This window comes from Acipenser ruthenus, chromosome 22, assembly GCF_902713425.1.
Source record: "Acipenser ruthenus chromosome 22, fAciRut3.2 maternal haplotype, whole genome shotgun sequence".
Classification (NCBI taxonomy): Eukaryota; Metazoa; Chordata; class Actinopteri; order Acipenseriformes; family Acipenseridae; genus Acipenser; species Acipenser ruthenus.
This window is the reverse complement of record NC_081210.1, coordinates 24,831,452-24,850,295: the sequence shown is the minus strand read 5'-3', so window position 1 is coordinate 24,850,295 and position 18,844 is coordinate 24,831,452. Positions and strand designations below refer to the sequence as shown.

Genomic DNA, 18,844 nt, shown 5'->3' with positions numbered 1-18,844 from the left:
GAAGCGAACGAAGTATATTCATTGAGTGCCGACATGTTTTTGTAATTTGCTGGTATAGATGAGAAGAAATGGAAGCCATCTCCTTCAGTGATCCCTGCTGAACAGAGCCAATGTCTTGTGTGGAACAAACAAATGACTAAACCAACGCAATAAAGCCAAAATCAGTTCAGTATCCTACACCCAAATAAATGACCATCACTAACATTAAAAAGCACTCCTGTCAACCTAGCTCATCATTGGTGCCTTGGTGATTTTCTCTGAAAGCCAGCAGTGGCTAATTACACCCCCCCCCCCCACCCACCCCCCAAAGCCTGTTTCTATGGATGTACTCACTTCCAGTGGACATGGATATCAAACCCAGACCCTTCGTTAAATCTCACATCAATACTAAATCGAATGTGTGCAACTTGACATAGATGCTAGTTACAAGAGAGCTGATCTGAAAGCCTTTTTGCACTTGGGCCAGTTTTAAAACCTACTTGTTATTTCCAGTCATGAACAGACAGAGCTTCCTTGATATCTTGGGCGGGGGGGAGGGTGTAATAATATCTGCTTTGAGCCAAACGAAGACCAGCAGAAGATAAGGATGAAGCTCAACATGAATAAATCTTCATCATAAAACGGTCATTTAAATCTACAGTATGGCAATGCTGGTAATGGGATATTCTGCACGGCTTGCAAACCTAACCTTCTAAACTGTTCCCCAATCGTTTTCTTGCCGTAGATTACGGTGTTCTGCTGTGCGTACTGATGCACAAGCATGCAAACATAAAAAATCAAAAGGAATATGCAACTAAAACTTGTGGTAATCATACATATCCTCCAGCTAATAACAGAGACCAATGCAACGGCACACAAAGAGCAAACAGAACACAAATTGGCTGTGTGGATCTGCAGTTTTCATTTCATGCTGCACATCACTCTAATAATAATATTAAGCGCGGGGCAGGGCCAGCATGACTAAAGTGTAATTCTACTGCAAACGTATGAACAAGAATAATCCTGCAAGGGGCGATCCTGGTCAAGAGCAATACGAGCAACATAGCAGAGGTTAATTTGATTTCATATGGGCGAGTTGTGTGTAGAATACGGCTCTTTTCTACTATTTTTTGAAGTACATGTACGACTGTTAATCAAGGCCACAGGCAGACCTGTAAAGACAGCAAACTTGAGATGTTTTCTTTGACAAGAGAATGACAACCATTTTGTCCTAAAAATCACAAGCGGTAGTATCCCTGGTGCTGTTTTTTTCCACATTATCTACATGAGATCGATACACATGTATTCCTGAAATACAGTAGACTATTCTTACAGTATTCTTTTAAAATGCATGATAGATTCTGGACCTTTGTTTCAAGATACTAGAAAAAATGATTTATGTTTTATAATCTTGCATATTATAATATTCTATTTTTAAGTCTTTCAATACAAAATGTATTGGGTTAGTGTATTTCCTTCACATGCGATTTTTTTTTACTTCAATCTTGCTCTATCTTGGGATATTTAAAATCCCACAGCGCCTGGCAAAGAGGGACATGGCTAATGACCTTGATACCATTCCAACTAGGACTTGATTGGAGAACTTAATACCTGCTGGAGCAGGTAACTCTTAGGCATGTCCTCTAATTTAGACACTATTACAGTAATTAGGTATCTGTCTAAGGTTCAATATTCCGGTTAAACGTCACAATAAGGGTCAGTAATTCAAACACTGTATGAGCGGACATATTTCCTATTGAATAAACTTGAAATAAGCATCAATTCAGCAGGATACATTTAATAATTACAAACATTGGTGAACATTTAATTCATGTTAATGTTTGGGATGCAGACACTGATTCCGTAATACTAAAAAGAAACGTTCTAATATCTGATCTACCGACGTGTTGGTTACAAGTCTTACTCAATGTCTTCACACTTATTACAAAGTGTTACCAATATTTCTATCAAAACCTATTGATCACTGATACAGCAACACCTCTCTATAAGGCTGTAGCTGACAGCCAACCACTTTGAGAATTATAGGTGTTTGTTATTAAGAGGCACCAATAACTATTCAAATAGAGGATTCAGATATAAAAAGGCAGAAATACAACCACAGCCTTGTAAAGAGGTAGCTGTATAAAAGAAGCCTGGCAATAACAAAAACTGTTACTACAATAATCAAACGGATCTAACGTAATATTACGTAGCCCGTGTTAGCACTACAATTAAATATATAAGCTTTCTACTAGTCTCTGTTTGTTTTCCTCTCCACTGTAAGCTAATAACACAAGCTAGCTCTTTTGGCATTCCAGTCTCATAAGCACTACTCTTAAACAGACAGAGGGTAAATCCTCTGCTCTTTCTATCCAACGCTTCAGAAGATTAAAAATAAGACCCTTCTTATAGCACATGTGAAATGGGTCGCCTGTCTTGGCTGCAGTGATTTTTCACATGTCACGCATGCACACGGACATGGCTGCTTTATCTCCTGAATGTTTTATTACACCATGAACCTCTGACAGCTATACAGTGCCGTGTGAGCTTTTAAGCCTGGTACCTTAGACCCTTTGGTGAATTTTACCTCTACACGGATCCACAACGATTTCAAGCAATCTCCAAATGTCACATGAAATGCAGAGGGATCAAGGGCTATATAAAGAAGATTAGATGCATGTGCAGCAAAGACATAAGAAAATGATCTAAAATTGAACAAATAACACGAGATAAAAAAAATGATCCTAAGTTTCACAAGGACAAGGTTTAAACCTCATTTATTGTCCTGCTTCTTGCTTTTGAAATTGCTGCCTAGTACAGTAATCATCTCTCACATGTGTCCCTGTAGAGTCTCTGTATCGAGAGCAGACGTGTGTGTAAGCAGCCTCAGGTCCTGCTGTACAGTATCTGCTGCATGCCAACACTGACAGCTTCACTCACCATGGCGGGATAGTATTCTCAACCCATGTGGATAAACCCTCATCTTGTCATTAAAAAAGTCACCCCCTGCTGCCCAGTGTGGTTAAAATCTGGAAACTTGCCTCACCACTGTTCCCTTTCTATTCCAACCTGCCCTCCAGCAGTAATGTATATTAACCTGTAGGACCAAGTATTTCTTACACCTCCAGTGTCTCCATATTAGAATTGATCTGCACGCAACTTGTTTTAGTAGATAGAAGGCTTAGGAAACTTCTAACATTGAATTGCTGTTGCATGGATCCTAAATGATTAGAAGTTAAATATATTTTTTCTTTTTATCAGCACTGATTTTTTTATTTTTTATTTAGAATCTCTGTACAGCTTGTATTAGTCTAGAAATGGAACAAGAAAAAAAAGACCATAATGAATTGCTTGCCTTGTGAGAATCAAGCATGAATGGTTTACAAAGAGTTTACAAAGGAGCAGGAGCTGGAATCAAAAGGTGGGTTTATTATTAGATCCCACAGAATCCCAGAAGGTACATTCCATTCCACAAAGACGCTCCCACCTCCAGCCTGCATGGTGTGATAAATACACCTCATGTTTTTCCACACATAAATTTCATGCTCCAAATGGGATTTTTGCAGGCTTGAGACATACATCACCATACATCACTGTCCTTGCGCTATATTCTCTAAGTTTAATGATCTTCTGCAGAACAGAGAAGGGAGCAGTGGTAACAACTCAGGGATACTTATCAAGACGATGATTTTAGAAAAGGGTTTGGTACTATAAATACACCTACCCACATCAAGGGAGCATCTGCACAGAGCATCACTAATGCTATTCATGGCTATCACCCCTGTGAACACTTCTATCAGTCACCAGACTGGGCTGATGACAGTCATTGGCTAGCTGTCTGACAGAAAAGTAGGCCATCTGTCATCTCTGCTGCTTAACACTGTAAAATGCGATTATAGATCCGAATTTAATAGAAAAGTGAATCTTCCTCGCTATTTTAACAAGATCACACTCCAAAAGATATAGACAAGTAGCAAGCATCAGAAATGCATTGTAAATATTACTGGCTAATAATATTGCTAGCTAGTAAGTAATGCAGCTCTATTGCGGCCTGTCCAATATATTGAGTCTACACACAGTAAACGGGTAGTCAACATGTTGGGTTTGTTTTCAGATAACTTTTGTCATGACAAGGAACTGTCTACGTCGATCTCTACAGAGTACTCAGCATGTTTCATGTGATATACAGTAGGTAAGAAACACAAGGCAGGTAACTTTAAAATAACAGGTTCTCTACACTATTGAATTCCTCTTGATAAAACACATTAATAATCCATGCACAAGGATTGTGACTGCTACTTGGTTTTCTCGGTTTAATTTATAAATTACATTAAAATCATGACCTTCTCTTATTAAACTGAAACATTTCTACACAGTCAAATAACATGTAAACCGTACACTAACAATCACTGTCAAACTACAGCAACCAATTATCTAGATATTGTAGAGTGTAGGTATTAGCATCTGTCGAAATCAGACACGGTTTGCAGAGTAACATTAAAAAGACACAATCAGTTTTGGCTAAAGGAGACAGTAGTCAAAGCTAGTGTTAAACATACCTTTGTCTCCCTCAACTACAAGTATTACCAATTGAAACATCACTTTGAAATAATTGTTAATGTCAGGTATTATTAGGCAGCTGGTGTGTGTGTGCATAGCACTGCCTCAGATTGAATTAGGTGCCTGTAATATTCTCACAGCTATGTTTGTACACCCTGTATGGACAGTTATATGATTGTACATACCAGAATACCCTGTTAAAAAAAAATACAGGCTTTTTTTTTTTTAAGCATTTAAAGTGGTCTGTAATTTATGGAGAAAGCTCCTTGTTAACGTTACAAAATGAGAAACAAGCAAATTGAGAGTGCTTAAGAGACCTTGTGGTCTATTTCACCAGGGGTGTCCAACCACGGTCCCAGAGGGCCGATCCACTCCAGGTTTAACAGGTACAATGAGATCATTAACTACTTCAGGGTCTGGATGGAGGTTTAACTGGTTCAATTAAATAATCTAGAACAGGGCTGGAACAAAGACAGGAGTGGAAGGCGAACTTTGACCACCCCTAATTTAAAACAGTAGCAGATCTTAATACCGTAGCTCTAAAACATGCAGTGTTTGATTTTTCGCAATGCTAATAAGTGGGTCAGTAAATGTCCAAGTGGGGAAAATCACAGCTGGATTAAAGAGTGAGGCTGCTTAAATCCAACAATGTTTAGATCATTAATTGGTTCCAGTTTTGTAAAAATGAGTTGGTGTTTTTCTCCTTTCACAAATTGGAGTACATTACAGAACATGTTTTTATATACAATTATTATGTTTTAGTTAAAACACTATATAGTATTCTTATATTCTTTTTTAATGGTCCCGTGTGATTTGAATTGTAATTCAACTATCATTGTAAAAAGGCAGACACCATGGTGGGGGAGGTTGGCGGCACAGATGAACAGCTGACCTCTGGACCAAAAGTAACAGATTTGAATTGTGCCTTGGGAAAACTTGGACCTGCTCCATCTACCAAAACCATGGCACAGCACGCGGGGGGGGGGGGGGGGCGGTTGAGCCTGTCCTTCAAGACATGTATATGTAAAGCCAAGGTCATGCCTGCTGAATTCCTCCTGCTGCGCATCGTGTCCCCATTAACCCTTTACACCCCTGTGGGACTGCACTTATATATCCCTGGGAATCCGAACAGAACACAGGGATTTTAATAATAATAATAACAATAATAATAATAATAATAATAATTATAATAATAAATACATAACCCGGAAGCCAAAAAAAAAAAAAAATGTTTTAACAGGATAAACTGGTCTTCCAAAATGTATGTAGCTTGTCAGGTCATGCAAACTAAAACTTGTTCTGCATAAACAAACATAATGTATTCTTACCCGTAGCGTTGTGATTGTGGAAGGATCTCGAATTCTGCCATCGTCATCCTTGAGATTATAACCTTCCGGTCTTTTATCTCTTTCACTGATCTTCCAGAGTTTGACTGTTTTATCTGAAGAGAAACGTTGAAATGAAATATTAGATTTATGGCCAGGGGTGCACAACTGTCAAGATGTAATATTATTATTTGCTTATTTAGCAGACGCCTTTACCCAAGGTGACTTACAGAGACTATAGGGTGTGTGAACTATGCATTAGCTGCAGAGTCACTTACAATGATGTCTCACCCGAAAGACGGAGAACAAGGAGGTTAAGTGACTTGCTCAGGGTCAGTGGCAGGGATTTGAACCAGGGACCTCCTGGTTATAAGACAGTTTCTCTAACCACTGGACCACATAGCCTCCATTTAAAGGTTATGATTTAAAGAGTGAACTGATCATGACCCAGAAAATAGTTTAATTGGTACAATTAAGTCATTTAGTCTATAGTCAGAACAAATACCTAGACTGGAATGGCCCTAGTTTAGTCGGTCTGGAATGTCTTCTGAAGACTGGAGTTAGACAACTCTGCTTCCACAGCCTGTCTAAAGTCATTTTATCTTGTTCACTTATCTTCCAGAGTTTGACCATTCTGGTGATTACTAAACTAGCTTCTACAGAACAATACAGTGACTCATCACTGTGTAGATATGAAGTGGAAGGGCCCACAGAGAAACTCTGAAGGAGCGTGCGTAGCAGCGCTAGTGGCAGAACTGTTTGTAACGTACCGTTTGTGGACAGCAGGAAGTATGCTGCGTTCTGCTGAGGAAGCCATCTGATTTTGTTGATCTTTTCCTCGATCTCCAAGCTTTTCAGGTAATCGAACTCTGGCTCATGGCTCTGAAAGGTACTGTAGACATTGTACTCCCCTCTTCTGTGAGGCTGATTTTTACTCTTAATAGGAAACAGCAAGAGAGAGAGAGAATGAAATGCAATACAATGATACTGGCTCCAGACAAACACAATGCATGCTGATAAGCACCCTGCATCGTAGGTCCTACATTGGAACCCGTATGCACTTTCCTCCAATTGAGGTCTGTGTAGCCTTCGGCCGCTGTGTGTTTCCCATGATGCAGGAGGATAGGTGAAACATTTACTTAATTGTCAAAACGTCATGGAAAATACAAACAAAAATAAAATGAACCTAATAACATAAATACATGCTGAGAACTTGTATTTGTTATAGACTGTCTCCCTGACTTCTTATGCAAATAAATGACTCTTCCAGCTCAATCATTAACAAGAAATGCTTATTACTTACTTTTACTGAAAAGAGAAAAGCAGAAGGAAGAAATATATAACAGACACAACATAACTAGACTAGGATTTTGCATATATAAAACAAAACATCCGAGAGGCAGCACTTATACAAATGTCTGGTTAAACAGGCCAAGCAGTTTAATTCATGTAGCACAATGAAAAGAAGAGTGTATTAAACATCCCTCTAACGATCCTTAAAAAGTCAATTCCAAAATCAGGGGTGGATTAGATCTTGGGAGGTCCGCAAATCAATAACAAATGCATTAGCGGAAAGGCTTTTTACTCGGCAGGCCGACGCTTATTTGTTCTGAAGACGACACAGGCAGACAATCTGTTCTATAGGGGAGGATTAGATGCCAGCGTGAAGCTGCTTCAAAAGAAAATAAAACTGGGGTTTGACATTCAGCGGCACTTACCTCCTGCTCTCGCTGGAATATTACCACCCGCCCTCCCTTGTCCCCTGTCGCGAGCAACTCTCCTGTGTGGTTGAATTCGACAGTGGAGATTATGTCAGCTGAAAGACAAAAGATGCACTTTGTTAGCTGAGAAAGAGAGAAATGTCTGGCCATTTTAAATTAATCATATTCAATGAGATTTGGTTTTTTTTTAGGTTGTGTGCTATGTAAAATGATTGCAGTTTAATGACTAAAAATAACAGAATACAGATTGTGGTTTAAATACTGTATTATGTGGTTTAAGAACCATTACTCATTGTACTATACTTTATTATTATTATTATTATTATTATTATTATTATTATTATTATTATTATTATTATTATAAATGTGTTTGGTATCTGGACAGCATTATTAACCTTGCAATTGTATTTTCACACACAAGATGTTACCACCACTAAGGGGTAAACTTAACAAAAGGAGCAGATGGAGCACTGTGTACCACAAAGGTATAGACAAATCAGGCATAGAAAATAAATAAAACAATGTTATTATCAACAATGCAATGGTCAAACAATAATATGTTTTGATTTTGTCTTTTGAAACTAAGGTGAATTGTATCGCATTCTCCAAACACATAATGCAGCTTGACTTGACACATTCAAATATATTTTTCAGAATGATGTCTTTGCTTACAACAGTTTATTGGGCTAATAAGTACCGCAAATGGAAGAAGACCATTCTAATTTGACCGTTTCTCTTAATGACCTTGCAACTGTGCCAGGACAGTATAATCAGTCACAACATTCCTTGCACTGCTTTATTGATATGCAAATTCACATACAACTTCCATGGGTCTAATTACACCAATTTAGATCTCACAGTATTATAATTGCACAGTACTCTGGTGCTATTGAGAACAGGGGATCCAGGCATTAACGTGCAGACTCTGTTCTTGTTAAGTAAGCATGACAAGGTCCCGGAGAGTCACATGACATCAATGTGACAGCAGATCACGTCACAGGAAGAATGAATTCATCTGCAATAGATTTTTTTTTTTTTTTGCTCTTCCTGCCTACATTTTATTATACTATACTGCATTGCAAAATCTAATGTTTAATTAACGTCACCTGACAGAAATGAGAACAATGGATTAGCAGAGTAACTTCTTGCTCTTATTGTATTACTTGTATTGTAACACTTGAAATGTATTTGCTTACGATTGTAAGTCGCCCTGGATAAGGGCGTCTGCTAAGAAATAAATAATAATAATAATAATAATAATAATAATAATATATCAATTGGCTTATTATCAATGTCATGATAATATATCAATGTCATGACTTGATGCAAATCAATCTATCCATCTATCTATCTATCTACCTACCTATCTATCTATCTATATACACTACCGGTCAAAAGTTTTAGAACAACCCCATTTTTCCAGTTTTTATTTAAATTTAAGCAGTTCAAGTCCAGTGAATAACCTGAAAAGGTACAAAGGTAAGCGGTAAACTGCCAGAGGTTAAAAGCACCGCCAGTGGACTACTGAAGACTGGAAGGTCTTATGGACCGATGAATTAAAATTTGAAATCTTCGGTTCATCACGCAGGGTTTTTGTACGCCGTCGAGTAGGCGAAAGGATGGTTCCTCGGTGTGTGACACCAACTGTCAAACATGGAGGAGGAAGCGTGATGGTCTGGGGCTCTTTTGCTGGATCCAGAGTCGGCGACTTGCACAGATTGAGTGGCACCCTGAACCAAAACTGCTACCACAGCATTTTGCAGCGCCATGCAATACCCTCTGGTATACGCCTAGTTGGTCAGGGGTTCATCCTACAGCAAGATAATGACCCAAAACATACCTCCAGGCTATGTCAGAACTACCTTAGAAGAAAAGAACAACACGGTAGGCTTCAAATCATGGAATGGCCAGCACAGTCTCCAGACTTAAACCCCATCGAGCTGGTTTGGGATGAACTGGACAGAAGGGTGAAAGCAAAGCAACCTACAAGTGCAACACATTTGTGGGAACTTCTGCAAGTATTGGGAAGAACTTTCCGAACAATATTTGATTTCCATTGTAGAAAGAATGCCACGAGTGTGTTCGGCTGTTATATCTGCAAAAGGTGGCTACTTTGATGAGTCAAAAATTTAGATTAAATTTTGTTAAACAAAACGATTCCATGATTTCTTTTTTATCTCCAATTGTTTATTTGTTCTAATTTCAGAGTACATTGAGACATTAAACTGCGTAAATTTCAATAAAAACTGGAAAAATGGAGGTGTTCTAAAACTTTTGACCGGTAGTGGGTATATATATATATATATAGTTTTTTTTTTATTAAAGCACTGCTAGCAAACAGGCATCAAAGAGTTATACTGTCATTGTATGCACAGTGCTTTTATCTTGATGACAACCTCAAAAGACCAGATCCAGACCTCTTTGGATCGCTTCCATGTAATCTGAGTAGTAAAAAAGTACGCTTCGTAGAGCAATCTAACTTGTATGGTAGCAAAAGAAGAGGAGGGTTGTGCTCTGTGGTCAGATTGAGACTGGCACCCATAGACATCCACACCAGATGCCAACCTTACCAACCGCTTCCATGCAGTCCACTGCTGCCAACAGCCTAGCATTACTGCTTTACAGCCTTTTTACCAGGAGAAACGGGTTAATTCACTTGACTGTTAAGCAACTCTATTTATACATTGCAGGCACTCTGTTTAACCAGGACTTTGACCAAAGGACTATAAAACTTTAAGGCGTTTGGACAAATTACTATGTAGAATTTGGAGTCTTTTGGCCAAAACACTGGCCATTGTCTTTTTAGTCTTTTTTTTGAGAGACAGAACAACTGATACACATATACAGTATAATTTACTGACTCTGAATTATATCAATCAGTGTGATTTAGTATAAAACCTGAAAAACGTGGGATCAGCACTGCCCCTCCTTCCCAGTCCCATTTTGAGCAGTTTGATGGATGCTCAAACACAGAGGGGAGCATTACCACACAGAGACACTATGAGACAATCTTCATTGCACACGCTAAAATATGGGGAGGACATCTACATATTCATCATAAGACAACACATGAATGATATCAGGTTGTCAAAATTAAGTGCGTCATCCATCATTCGCAATATGCTCCTTTCACTCTAAATAAAAATCATGGAATGCAATATCAAACTTAGTCTGAAGACACGAAAAGCTAACTAATAAAATGGAAAGGTTTTTAAACCTAGTAATTCAAATTCTATACGCTGTCGTACTGCTGGTAAAAGGCTGTTTCTACAGTATGGAGCTTTAAGTCTTCCAAGCATTCCTTTATTCTTAATAGGCTCTTTATTCTATTGTTGTAAATCACTGACATAATACCTACCTTTCAAACATGTTCTTTTGTCTTCTTCAATGAGATGCATCTGTGTCGGTATCTTTATTATGTGCTAGTGCCCTTTAGCCATGTTCACTCAGGGTCCCCCAAAATGTAATAATATCTCTGTTATGATATCATTTATCAGAGACCCTATAACACTAGGCTGCTGCACCTCCTCTCTTGAAACAGCTCAGAATCCATTACTGCTGCACTGTATGCATATTAATACAATGAAATTCAAGTGGAAATTGTTCTGTAACACAGTATTGTTTAAAATAAAGGCAGAAAGGAAGATTCTTAAATAAATAATATATTGGTTTCTCTCCGAAGAAGTGTTCAAGTGAAGAAGTATTCTTAAGGGATTGCGAAAATGGTGTTATTTTTCGCCACACCCCTAGACAGTTTTAATGGCTGCAGTGTGGAGAATTTAAGCAAAGGGTTTCCATGGAGATAGTGTGCAGCAACTGCAAAAATTGCCTTTTACAAAAAATATATTCAATCACAAAAATGTTTATTGAGACACTACTGGCAGAATGAAAAGCTTTTGATCTGCTTCTACCGTAACTCTGCTGGTTTCCTGAGAATTTATGCAAATGCGTTTCTGTACCATAACAGTTCCATGTAATGCAATCTTTATGCATCTATTCATGTACCGTTCTTTCGTTGCTGAACACTGCTTGTAAAATGCTGCTGGCTTACAAACGCCCACATGCATTTATTACCCATCTGCTTCCAGAATACAGACTGCCCTATTTTCCCCTTCCCTTGTATTTAATCCATCAGGTTTATTTTGTATGCTTAAGCAAGCATATTTTTATTTACTTGTTCTTTATAAACTCACTGCAAAGGCTAGCAGAGTTCCCAGCAGGCCCGTCTGTGCTGATTTTACACTGGGATATGTCTTGTGTAGAAATCTGCCCGAGGGAAAAAAAAAAAAAAAAAAAAATCGGTAAAATCAGTAACCAAATTCCTGGAAACCGTTCCTTCTTGATTGCAAGCGCAATCTGTTTTTTTTTTCTTTTGGACAAAAAAAAGGTCGGACATATCATATGTATAATTAAGTAGCAGATTGGTTTTCTTGTCAACAGCGCTCCAAAGCAGGCATACTGTAGCAGTGTGTTTTGCTGTCAGCATAGATCTGTCAGTTTTCAAAAGGCAACATATCCATCCATAATTCTTCATTAAATGTGGTGTGTGTAATGTCTCCGAAATGTATGATCTAGAATGAGAAATCGATGTGTGTGGGATTGGTTTTAAAAACAACGTTAACCTATGTATTTTAACAGGTGTCCAGTATCTCACATATGATACCAGTACTCAGCTCGAACCCATAGGCAGCAGAACACCCAGCAAGTGGTTCAATGAATAGTCATTAAAGTGACTGTTCAAACAAACCACCGAATACCACGGCACAAAGTCAAAAATAACCTTCACCTCATTACTAAGTGATCCATGATTGTGTTCTGCGTTATGCAGGCATGAAGACATTATTCAGATTTATCACTATTGTTGACTCCATCAAAGGACTAATTCTTTTGTTTTTTTTGTAAAAGAATAAAGTATTTGGACAAGCACTGTTTTGCATGGTGTCAAGGGAACAATGGCACTGGCTTGCGATCGCTGAAAGAGGCCCTTTGTAAGCAGCTCGAATGTTTGTCTTTTCAGCCAGTCATAAGACATGTATCCCCTGGCCTTGCACAATGTGGTGTGGTAAAGCACTATTCTACCACATTTGAATGGAGGGCTTGTGGCCCTTGTTGCTCAACCATCTGTTGATGCGTTGCAGTACAATAGGAAACAACTTGCTGTTATCTTGTGTGTCACTACTGGAGAGAAAACAGCAATGAAAAGAAAGACATGGATATATGCAAGTGCTAAACACAGCAGAACATCACCCGTTACAGTAGGAGTGGGCTAGGGGACTGATCGATTCAATTCAGTTATGACTTCAGGGAAAATAATTTATGCAGACAGAATTAACACATCATACACTTTTCCCCCCCTCCATCCCTCTGTGTATTAAAAATGCTTCTTTCTTCTTTCTTCCTGTACGATGTTATTTATTAACATATCAGTGTAATGTGAATGCTTCTGCCATGACAGAAGATTGGGTCTTAAATCAATTAAATAACTGCTTTACATAAAAAATGGAAGGATCTGATTAAAAAGAAGGGGGTCACAACGTCACCCACGTAGAAAAAATGCAGTGGTATTCAAAAATATATTGATTTCAAAACGTAAACGCTGGTAACCGAGAAATAGCCAGTAACTAGCAGATAAACTGCCTTTCAGGAAAAATTATTGCACAGGTATTGATGTACATTTTCTTAGCTTTTAGAACACTGTTTACAGAGTGCAGTTAAATGCACAGTACCTGTATCTGCTTTGTGAACAAGGCTGCAGTAAGAGCAGTTATTGATAGGAATTATTTGTCACAGCTTAGTTAAAGCTGTATATCATGTCCCTGATACGGTCATCTTCACAATCTAAAACTCAGTTCATTAGTCATGGGATAAATGGAAAACGCAGCCAAATGAAGACTTAGAACAGGCAATTGAGTCATTAGGTGTCACACCTGCAGTAAGTCAATAGCACTTCATCAAGATTATTAGCACAGTGAATGATGCTACCACTCAGACACAGTTCTTGTTTAAAAGGAAATGAACAGCTGTTTAGTGGCATCCCGGATTATTACACTGTGCAGGAGATCCCGATCAGACCTCCGTGAATATCCACAGAAATAAAAATACATGTAACTCTGGAATGACACAACAGCTGTTCAGCAGTTGGTAGAGAAATGACAGTCCTGTGAGAGAAACTGGACGGAAAGGAATACCAATAAAAATCAATCCAACAAATAGATTGGGGAACAGTTGACAAAGAGAATGATGTCCTTATACACCAATATACTGCAGTAGGCTGATTGCATTTCTGGTAATTGCTGCCCGGAGACAGTTTCCACCCTGTAGTAGTAATTCTTGAAATGTACAGAATCAAGACATTAAGAACCAAAGCAAAAACTACCAGATTGCTTGAATAATATACTCAACAATTAGTAGGGAAGATAAAACTGATCCTGCATTATTACGGGTAATCCACGCTAGTTTTCAAAGCATTCTGAATCAATATCAGACCTACATACAGTAACCTAATAATGTAATGTAGGAGCAGGGAAGGATGCATACAATATAACAATAGGTATTGTACAACTAGGAAAATCACTGAGCAAAACCACCAACTCACATGATAGGGTTTCCCAATATACAAAGGTCACATTTTCCTTGTAGCCTAAAATTATTTTCTGTTTTTATTTTATTTTTTCCGCCACTGTTGCAAAGCACAGAACAGCTGGGTTAAGCTCATGAACTCAATAATACATCCACAAGCCAGTCAGCTTTGTGAATATAAGGCCAGGGGTCAGAGCATGCTCTGAATGTGCAGCATTCTGATAACAGAAATCCATCTTCTGTAATAATGCTGAGTTCATATCATTACTCAGGGGAATCATGGTAGGTTATCACACCTGCACACCCATGAGAACATATATATATATGTATATATATATAAACACACACATACTTTAATACATGTCTGGGGGAAAAAACACTTTAGTATTGTGGATATACAAAAGGGAGTATGTATATCTGGCAATAGAATAATCTAGGGTAGCCTTTGACTAGCATAGATTGCGGTTAAGAGAGCAGCTAGCTATTTCAGTTTATTAAGGTTTTGTATGGCCTTTCTAGTTTTTTATTATTATTATTATTATTATTATTATTATTATTATAAGCTGACTTAATAATGTCAAGCCATGGCTTATCCCAAATGGGGAAAAAAAAACCAAAAAAAAAAACCTAAAAACATACATCGGAGGACCCAGACTTCTAACACAGCTACTAAACACTAAGACATTTAAAAATCTCTCTTCAGTATAGCAGCACAGAAAAGCTGAGAAGCATTGTTGTCAAAAGGGTCTGTTAATAGATGCATGGATGCTTATCATCGTGAACGTGGGATCACCTGGAACAGGCTGGCTCCTCAAGCAGCAAGCACTACACAGGATATTAAAAAAGGAAACACTTTCCAATATTACACTGATTGTCTGAACACAGGGTCACAGATTCTTCATCACCGGTAGGTGAAGAGGTCAGGAACCCGAATCAATCATTTTTAAAACCATCTAAACACTGCCTTTTTTGACCCACCTCTGTTTAAATGAACCTAGTGCTATTACAATTGGAAGATTATTAAGACCTGATGAAACAGAACCAGGTTGATGTTACCTGTTCAGATCTAAACCACCCACTGCGTGGGCCACGCTCTGCACTGAGCTGATTGGATTTTACAACTACTGTACAATAGGGGTTTGGCATTCTAGTACAGCCCTCATTACTGATGAAGGCATGGGAAACAAGAGGTGATTATGGATAATGCTCATCAGCTGTTCTGTAACTCATCCAAGGACCTGCAGTCCTCTTAGTTACATCAGATTCCCAATTAGAGAAATAGGTTCAAGCTGATGAGTAGATCTGAACACGTTCCTGCCAAAGACCTGGCTAAAGTCTTCTTTAAGAGCGAAATAATCCTGGGATTCCAAATCATGAAACAAATTATAATGAGTTTATGCATGCACACTGCAGACTGTGCAAGTGCTGTGCATGCTGCAGGCTGCAAACCCTGCTTCTATTGTCACGGTACAGTACTGCACTGCAGCTAATTGTATAGGGTTAGATACGAATAGGAAATTCTGATCTATGTATAGGCGAGAACAGAAAACAAAGACACAAAGAGTTGTGGGTCATTACAGCCCCAGCCTGCAGAATATAAGCATGCACTATAAACAAATGCCAAGAGGATGCTGGGAAGTGTGGAAAATAGTTCTGTGAATGGCAGTTACATAAGCGGAATTCCAGGAAAGGCTTAACAGACAGCAGCAAGTGATACACTGTATGAGTCAGCTATTATTTGGTATAAGGGCAGCAGTGTAGAGTAGTGGTTAGGGCTCTGGACTCTTGACCGGAGGGTCGTGGGTTCAATCCCAGGTGGGGACACTGCTGCTGTACCCTTGAGCAAGGTACTTTACCTAGATTGCTCCAGTAAAAACCCAACTGTATAAATGGGTAATTGTATGTAAAAATAATTGTAAGTCGCCCTGGATAAGGGCGTCTGCTAAGAAATAAATAATAATAATAATAATAATAATAATAATAATAATAATACAGCATCTACATATACGTAAAACAGATGCATTTGTTATACTGCACAATATCTGTACTCAACCGTGCATTACACAATGTGTTCCGTTTTTAATCAGATGAAGCAGATTTACCCAATTGTATTCAGTCTGTTCTTTCTCCAGCCCCTCCTTCACACAACAATACAAACACAATGCAGATGGTAACCAAGCTGCAGAGTTCACACCAGCCTTTTTAAAATGTAGATCAAGGAGCTGTCCAGGCCTGATCTTGCCATCCTTAGGTTACAGTGCTGAGATATGTGCTTAAAGTGCTTGTAGCCAACAAAATAAGTGCATGCATCGCTTGTTGTCCAATTCCATAAAGAGACCTATAATGTTCACGTAAGAAACACATTTTCGCCACAGAGACGTAGCGCCTGTCGAGTGTCTTTCTTCTGTTCTTTCTTTGCTTATTTATGTATCTATTTATTTAACAGCATGCTAGGATTTACATTACATTTGTCTTACCTTGGCAGTGTTTTCTACAGTGCTTGCAGGTCAGCTTTGTATAGTTATTCTCCAGAGTACCAGAAGTTGACATACCAGAGCAGGGCTCTCGCTCCCTGGATATTTATAGAAGCACACAGACACAGGTAACACATTGTAGGGTAGTCTTTAAGGGAATCACTTGCTCAGCAAAGGTACAGGAATGGATCTGAACTGCCTCCAGTAAATTGGGTTACCCGTGACTGCTAATCACCATCCTGCCAGCTGCAGCAGCAACATCTTAAAGATGTATTCATAATTCCTGAACATTTGCAGGTATGAACTGTAGTGACAAAATCTATTGAATAAACATGGCCTAAAGCATAATTATAATCACTGTTGTAGCAATATTATTATCTGTAGATACACATTACTTGATGGCATTATAATTCAGACCTTGGTGTTGAAATGAAAATACTGGTTACTGGTAATAAGAATTTGTTGTAAAGGCTGTATTAAGTGCATTTGAAATTGCAGCACTGGACTGTACAAAAAATACATGTGAAAGATTACTGTATCATGCTCACTGTTTCTACCTTTGAAAAAAAAGCTATTGATATACACCAGAAATGCTGACTGCTGGCTATTTATCTTTATAGACCTTCAAATGTGGAATGAAGCTAACCTGGTTACCTTGTCCCCAATTCAATTATTAACCGTAGTTTGGGACATAATACTGTGCCCACCATAAATTCACCAGCACCAGTTTGCAACTACCCTAGTCTACCAGGTGATCTTCAATTGATGTCTGTTCTGTAGGTCAAGGGTTAAATACCCCATTTCAAGAATGTCGAGCAGCATGGAACCTGAAGTGCCTGCCTCTCCTGGGATTTTTAATAGGGGACCACCTGGTGCAATACAGCATTGTAAAGCATGCTGAATATTACACATATTCAATCCTCAAGCGAGTAAGAAGGGGGGAGCTAATTAACTTCATTTCTGGAAAAAGAACGTCCTATGGAAATGTGACACCGAACGGGTCACAAATCATAAAAAAGCCCCCCAAGCTCCAGGGACACTGAGTGATTACTGAGAGTTGTTATTTGAGTGATTTTCATTAACATATCCATCATTTAAAGAGACATGCTGAAGACCATGAACACAGAGGGCTGGTTATTTAAATGTTCTTTAAATATAAGTGACGTTTACAGAAGTCGTTCCTCTACTTCCCATAGGAATTAGAAAGTACACTTTCAAGCTACTGTGATCAATATTGTCGAGTCAATCACTGTGCCCTCTTGGCAAACGTGAAGAATACTCTCAGAGCCTCCCCCTGTGACAATCATCCTCAACCCTTTACCCTTTACCCTTTGACACAATCAGGAAACCTTGTCATAGTTCAATCGATGGCTTAAACGGGTTTAACCACGCAATATTCAAATGTATGAAGTTAGGAGGCTTTAAGTGGCCTCTCATTGTCATACATATCAAAAACCTACTGCTGTTTCTAAGCGGCTGAGCCCTGACCTGAATAAGAAACAGATGGTAATTTAGAAACACTTTGTGATGTTTAAAAAATAAAATTAAAAAATTGCTAGAGGGCATCTGCATTTAATGCATGTCAAGAGTTATTTTGCCCAAAAAAGCAGATACATTTTTAATGTTTGATTAAAAAAAACTTTTTTTATCTCTTTTATTTTTACCTAGCACACACTTAGACAGTTTTTTTTTTGTTTTTCTTCTGAATAATAAATAAAACGCCCAAAGGATTCTGAAATATTTCTTTAAATGATGAAATCCTAAAGTGTAGCCAGAGGGCGTTTGCCTAACTGCAGACTGCCTGAACGGCCCCTACCCCATTCTTCATTCTGTCCTGGCTGTAATAACAGAGGAGATCTCCAGCGAGACACTGGAGATTAGGGCTGGAGATTGCTCAGCACAGCCCTACATTAGCTGAGAGAGGACAATAAGGAACAGGAGAAACAGATTAGATTAGAAGTTTGATCTTCAAAGAAAATAAATGTCTTGTGAAAAATCAACGCAGTCCGTATTAGTGTTGCTATTGAAGTAATTTCAAAATGATGAACATAATTATTTTTACGTTTCAGGCATAAGATTTGTAAGATTTTACAAACATATTGGAATGAGCACTTGGAATACTGGATCACAGTGTATTCTGAATTATGGGTCTTTATTTTCTCCTGGTTTTCCACATGGTCCCCAATCCCCAGCCGTACACTTCCTG

At 38.5% G+C, this 18,844-nt stretch overlaps 1 protein-coding gene across 4 annotated transcripts in view; it reads right to left on the bottom strand.

Annotated features, from left to right (window-relative positions):
- Positions 1-18,844, bottom strand: part of LOC117431611 (serine/threonine-protein phosphatase 2A 55 kDa regulatory subunit B beta isoform) — an 85,975-nt gene that overhangs the window by 10,774 nt on the left and 56,357 nt on the right. For all 4 annotated transcript variants that reach the window (XM_058996215.1, XM_034052726.3, XM_034052727.3 and 1 more), the window contains 3 exons: positions 7,583-7,680; positions 6,635-6,800; positions 5,868-5,980 (listed from right to left, as the gene is read on the bottom strand). In XM_058996215.1, the coding sequence (XP_058852198.1) occupies positions 5,868-5,980; positions 6,635-6,800; positions 7,583-7,680 (377 nt within the window). The remainder of the gene's footprint in view (positions 1-5,867; positions 5,981-6,634; positions 6,801-7,582; positions 7,681-18,844) is intronic.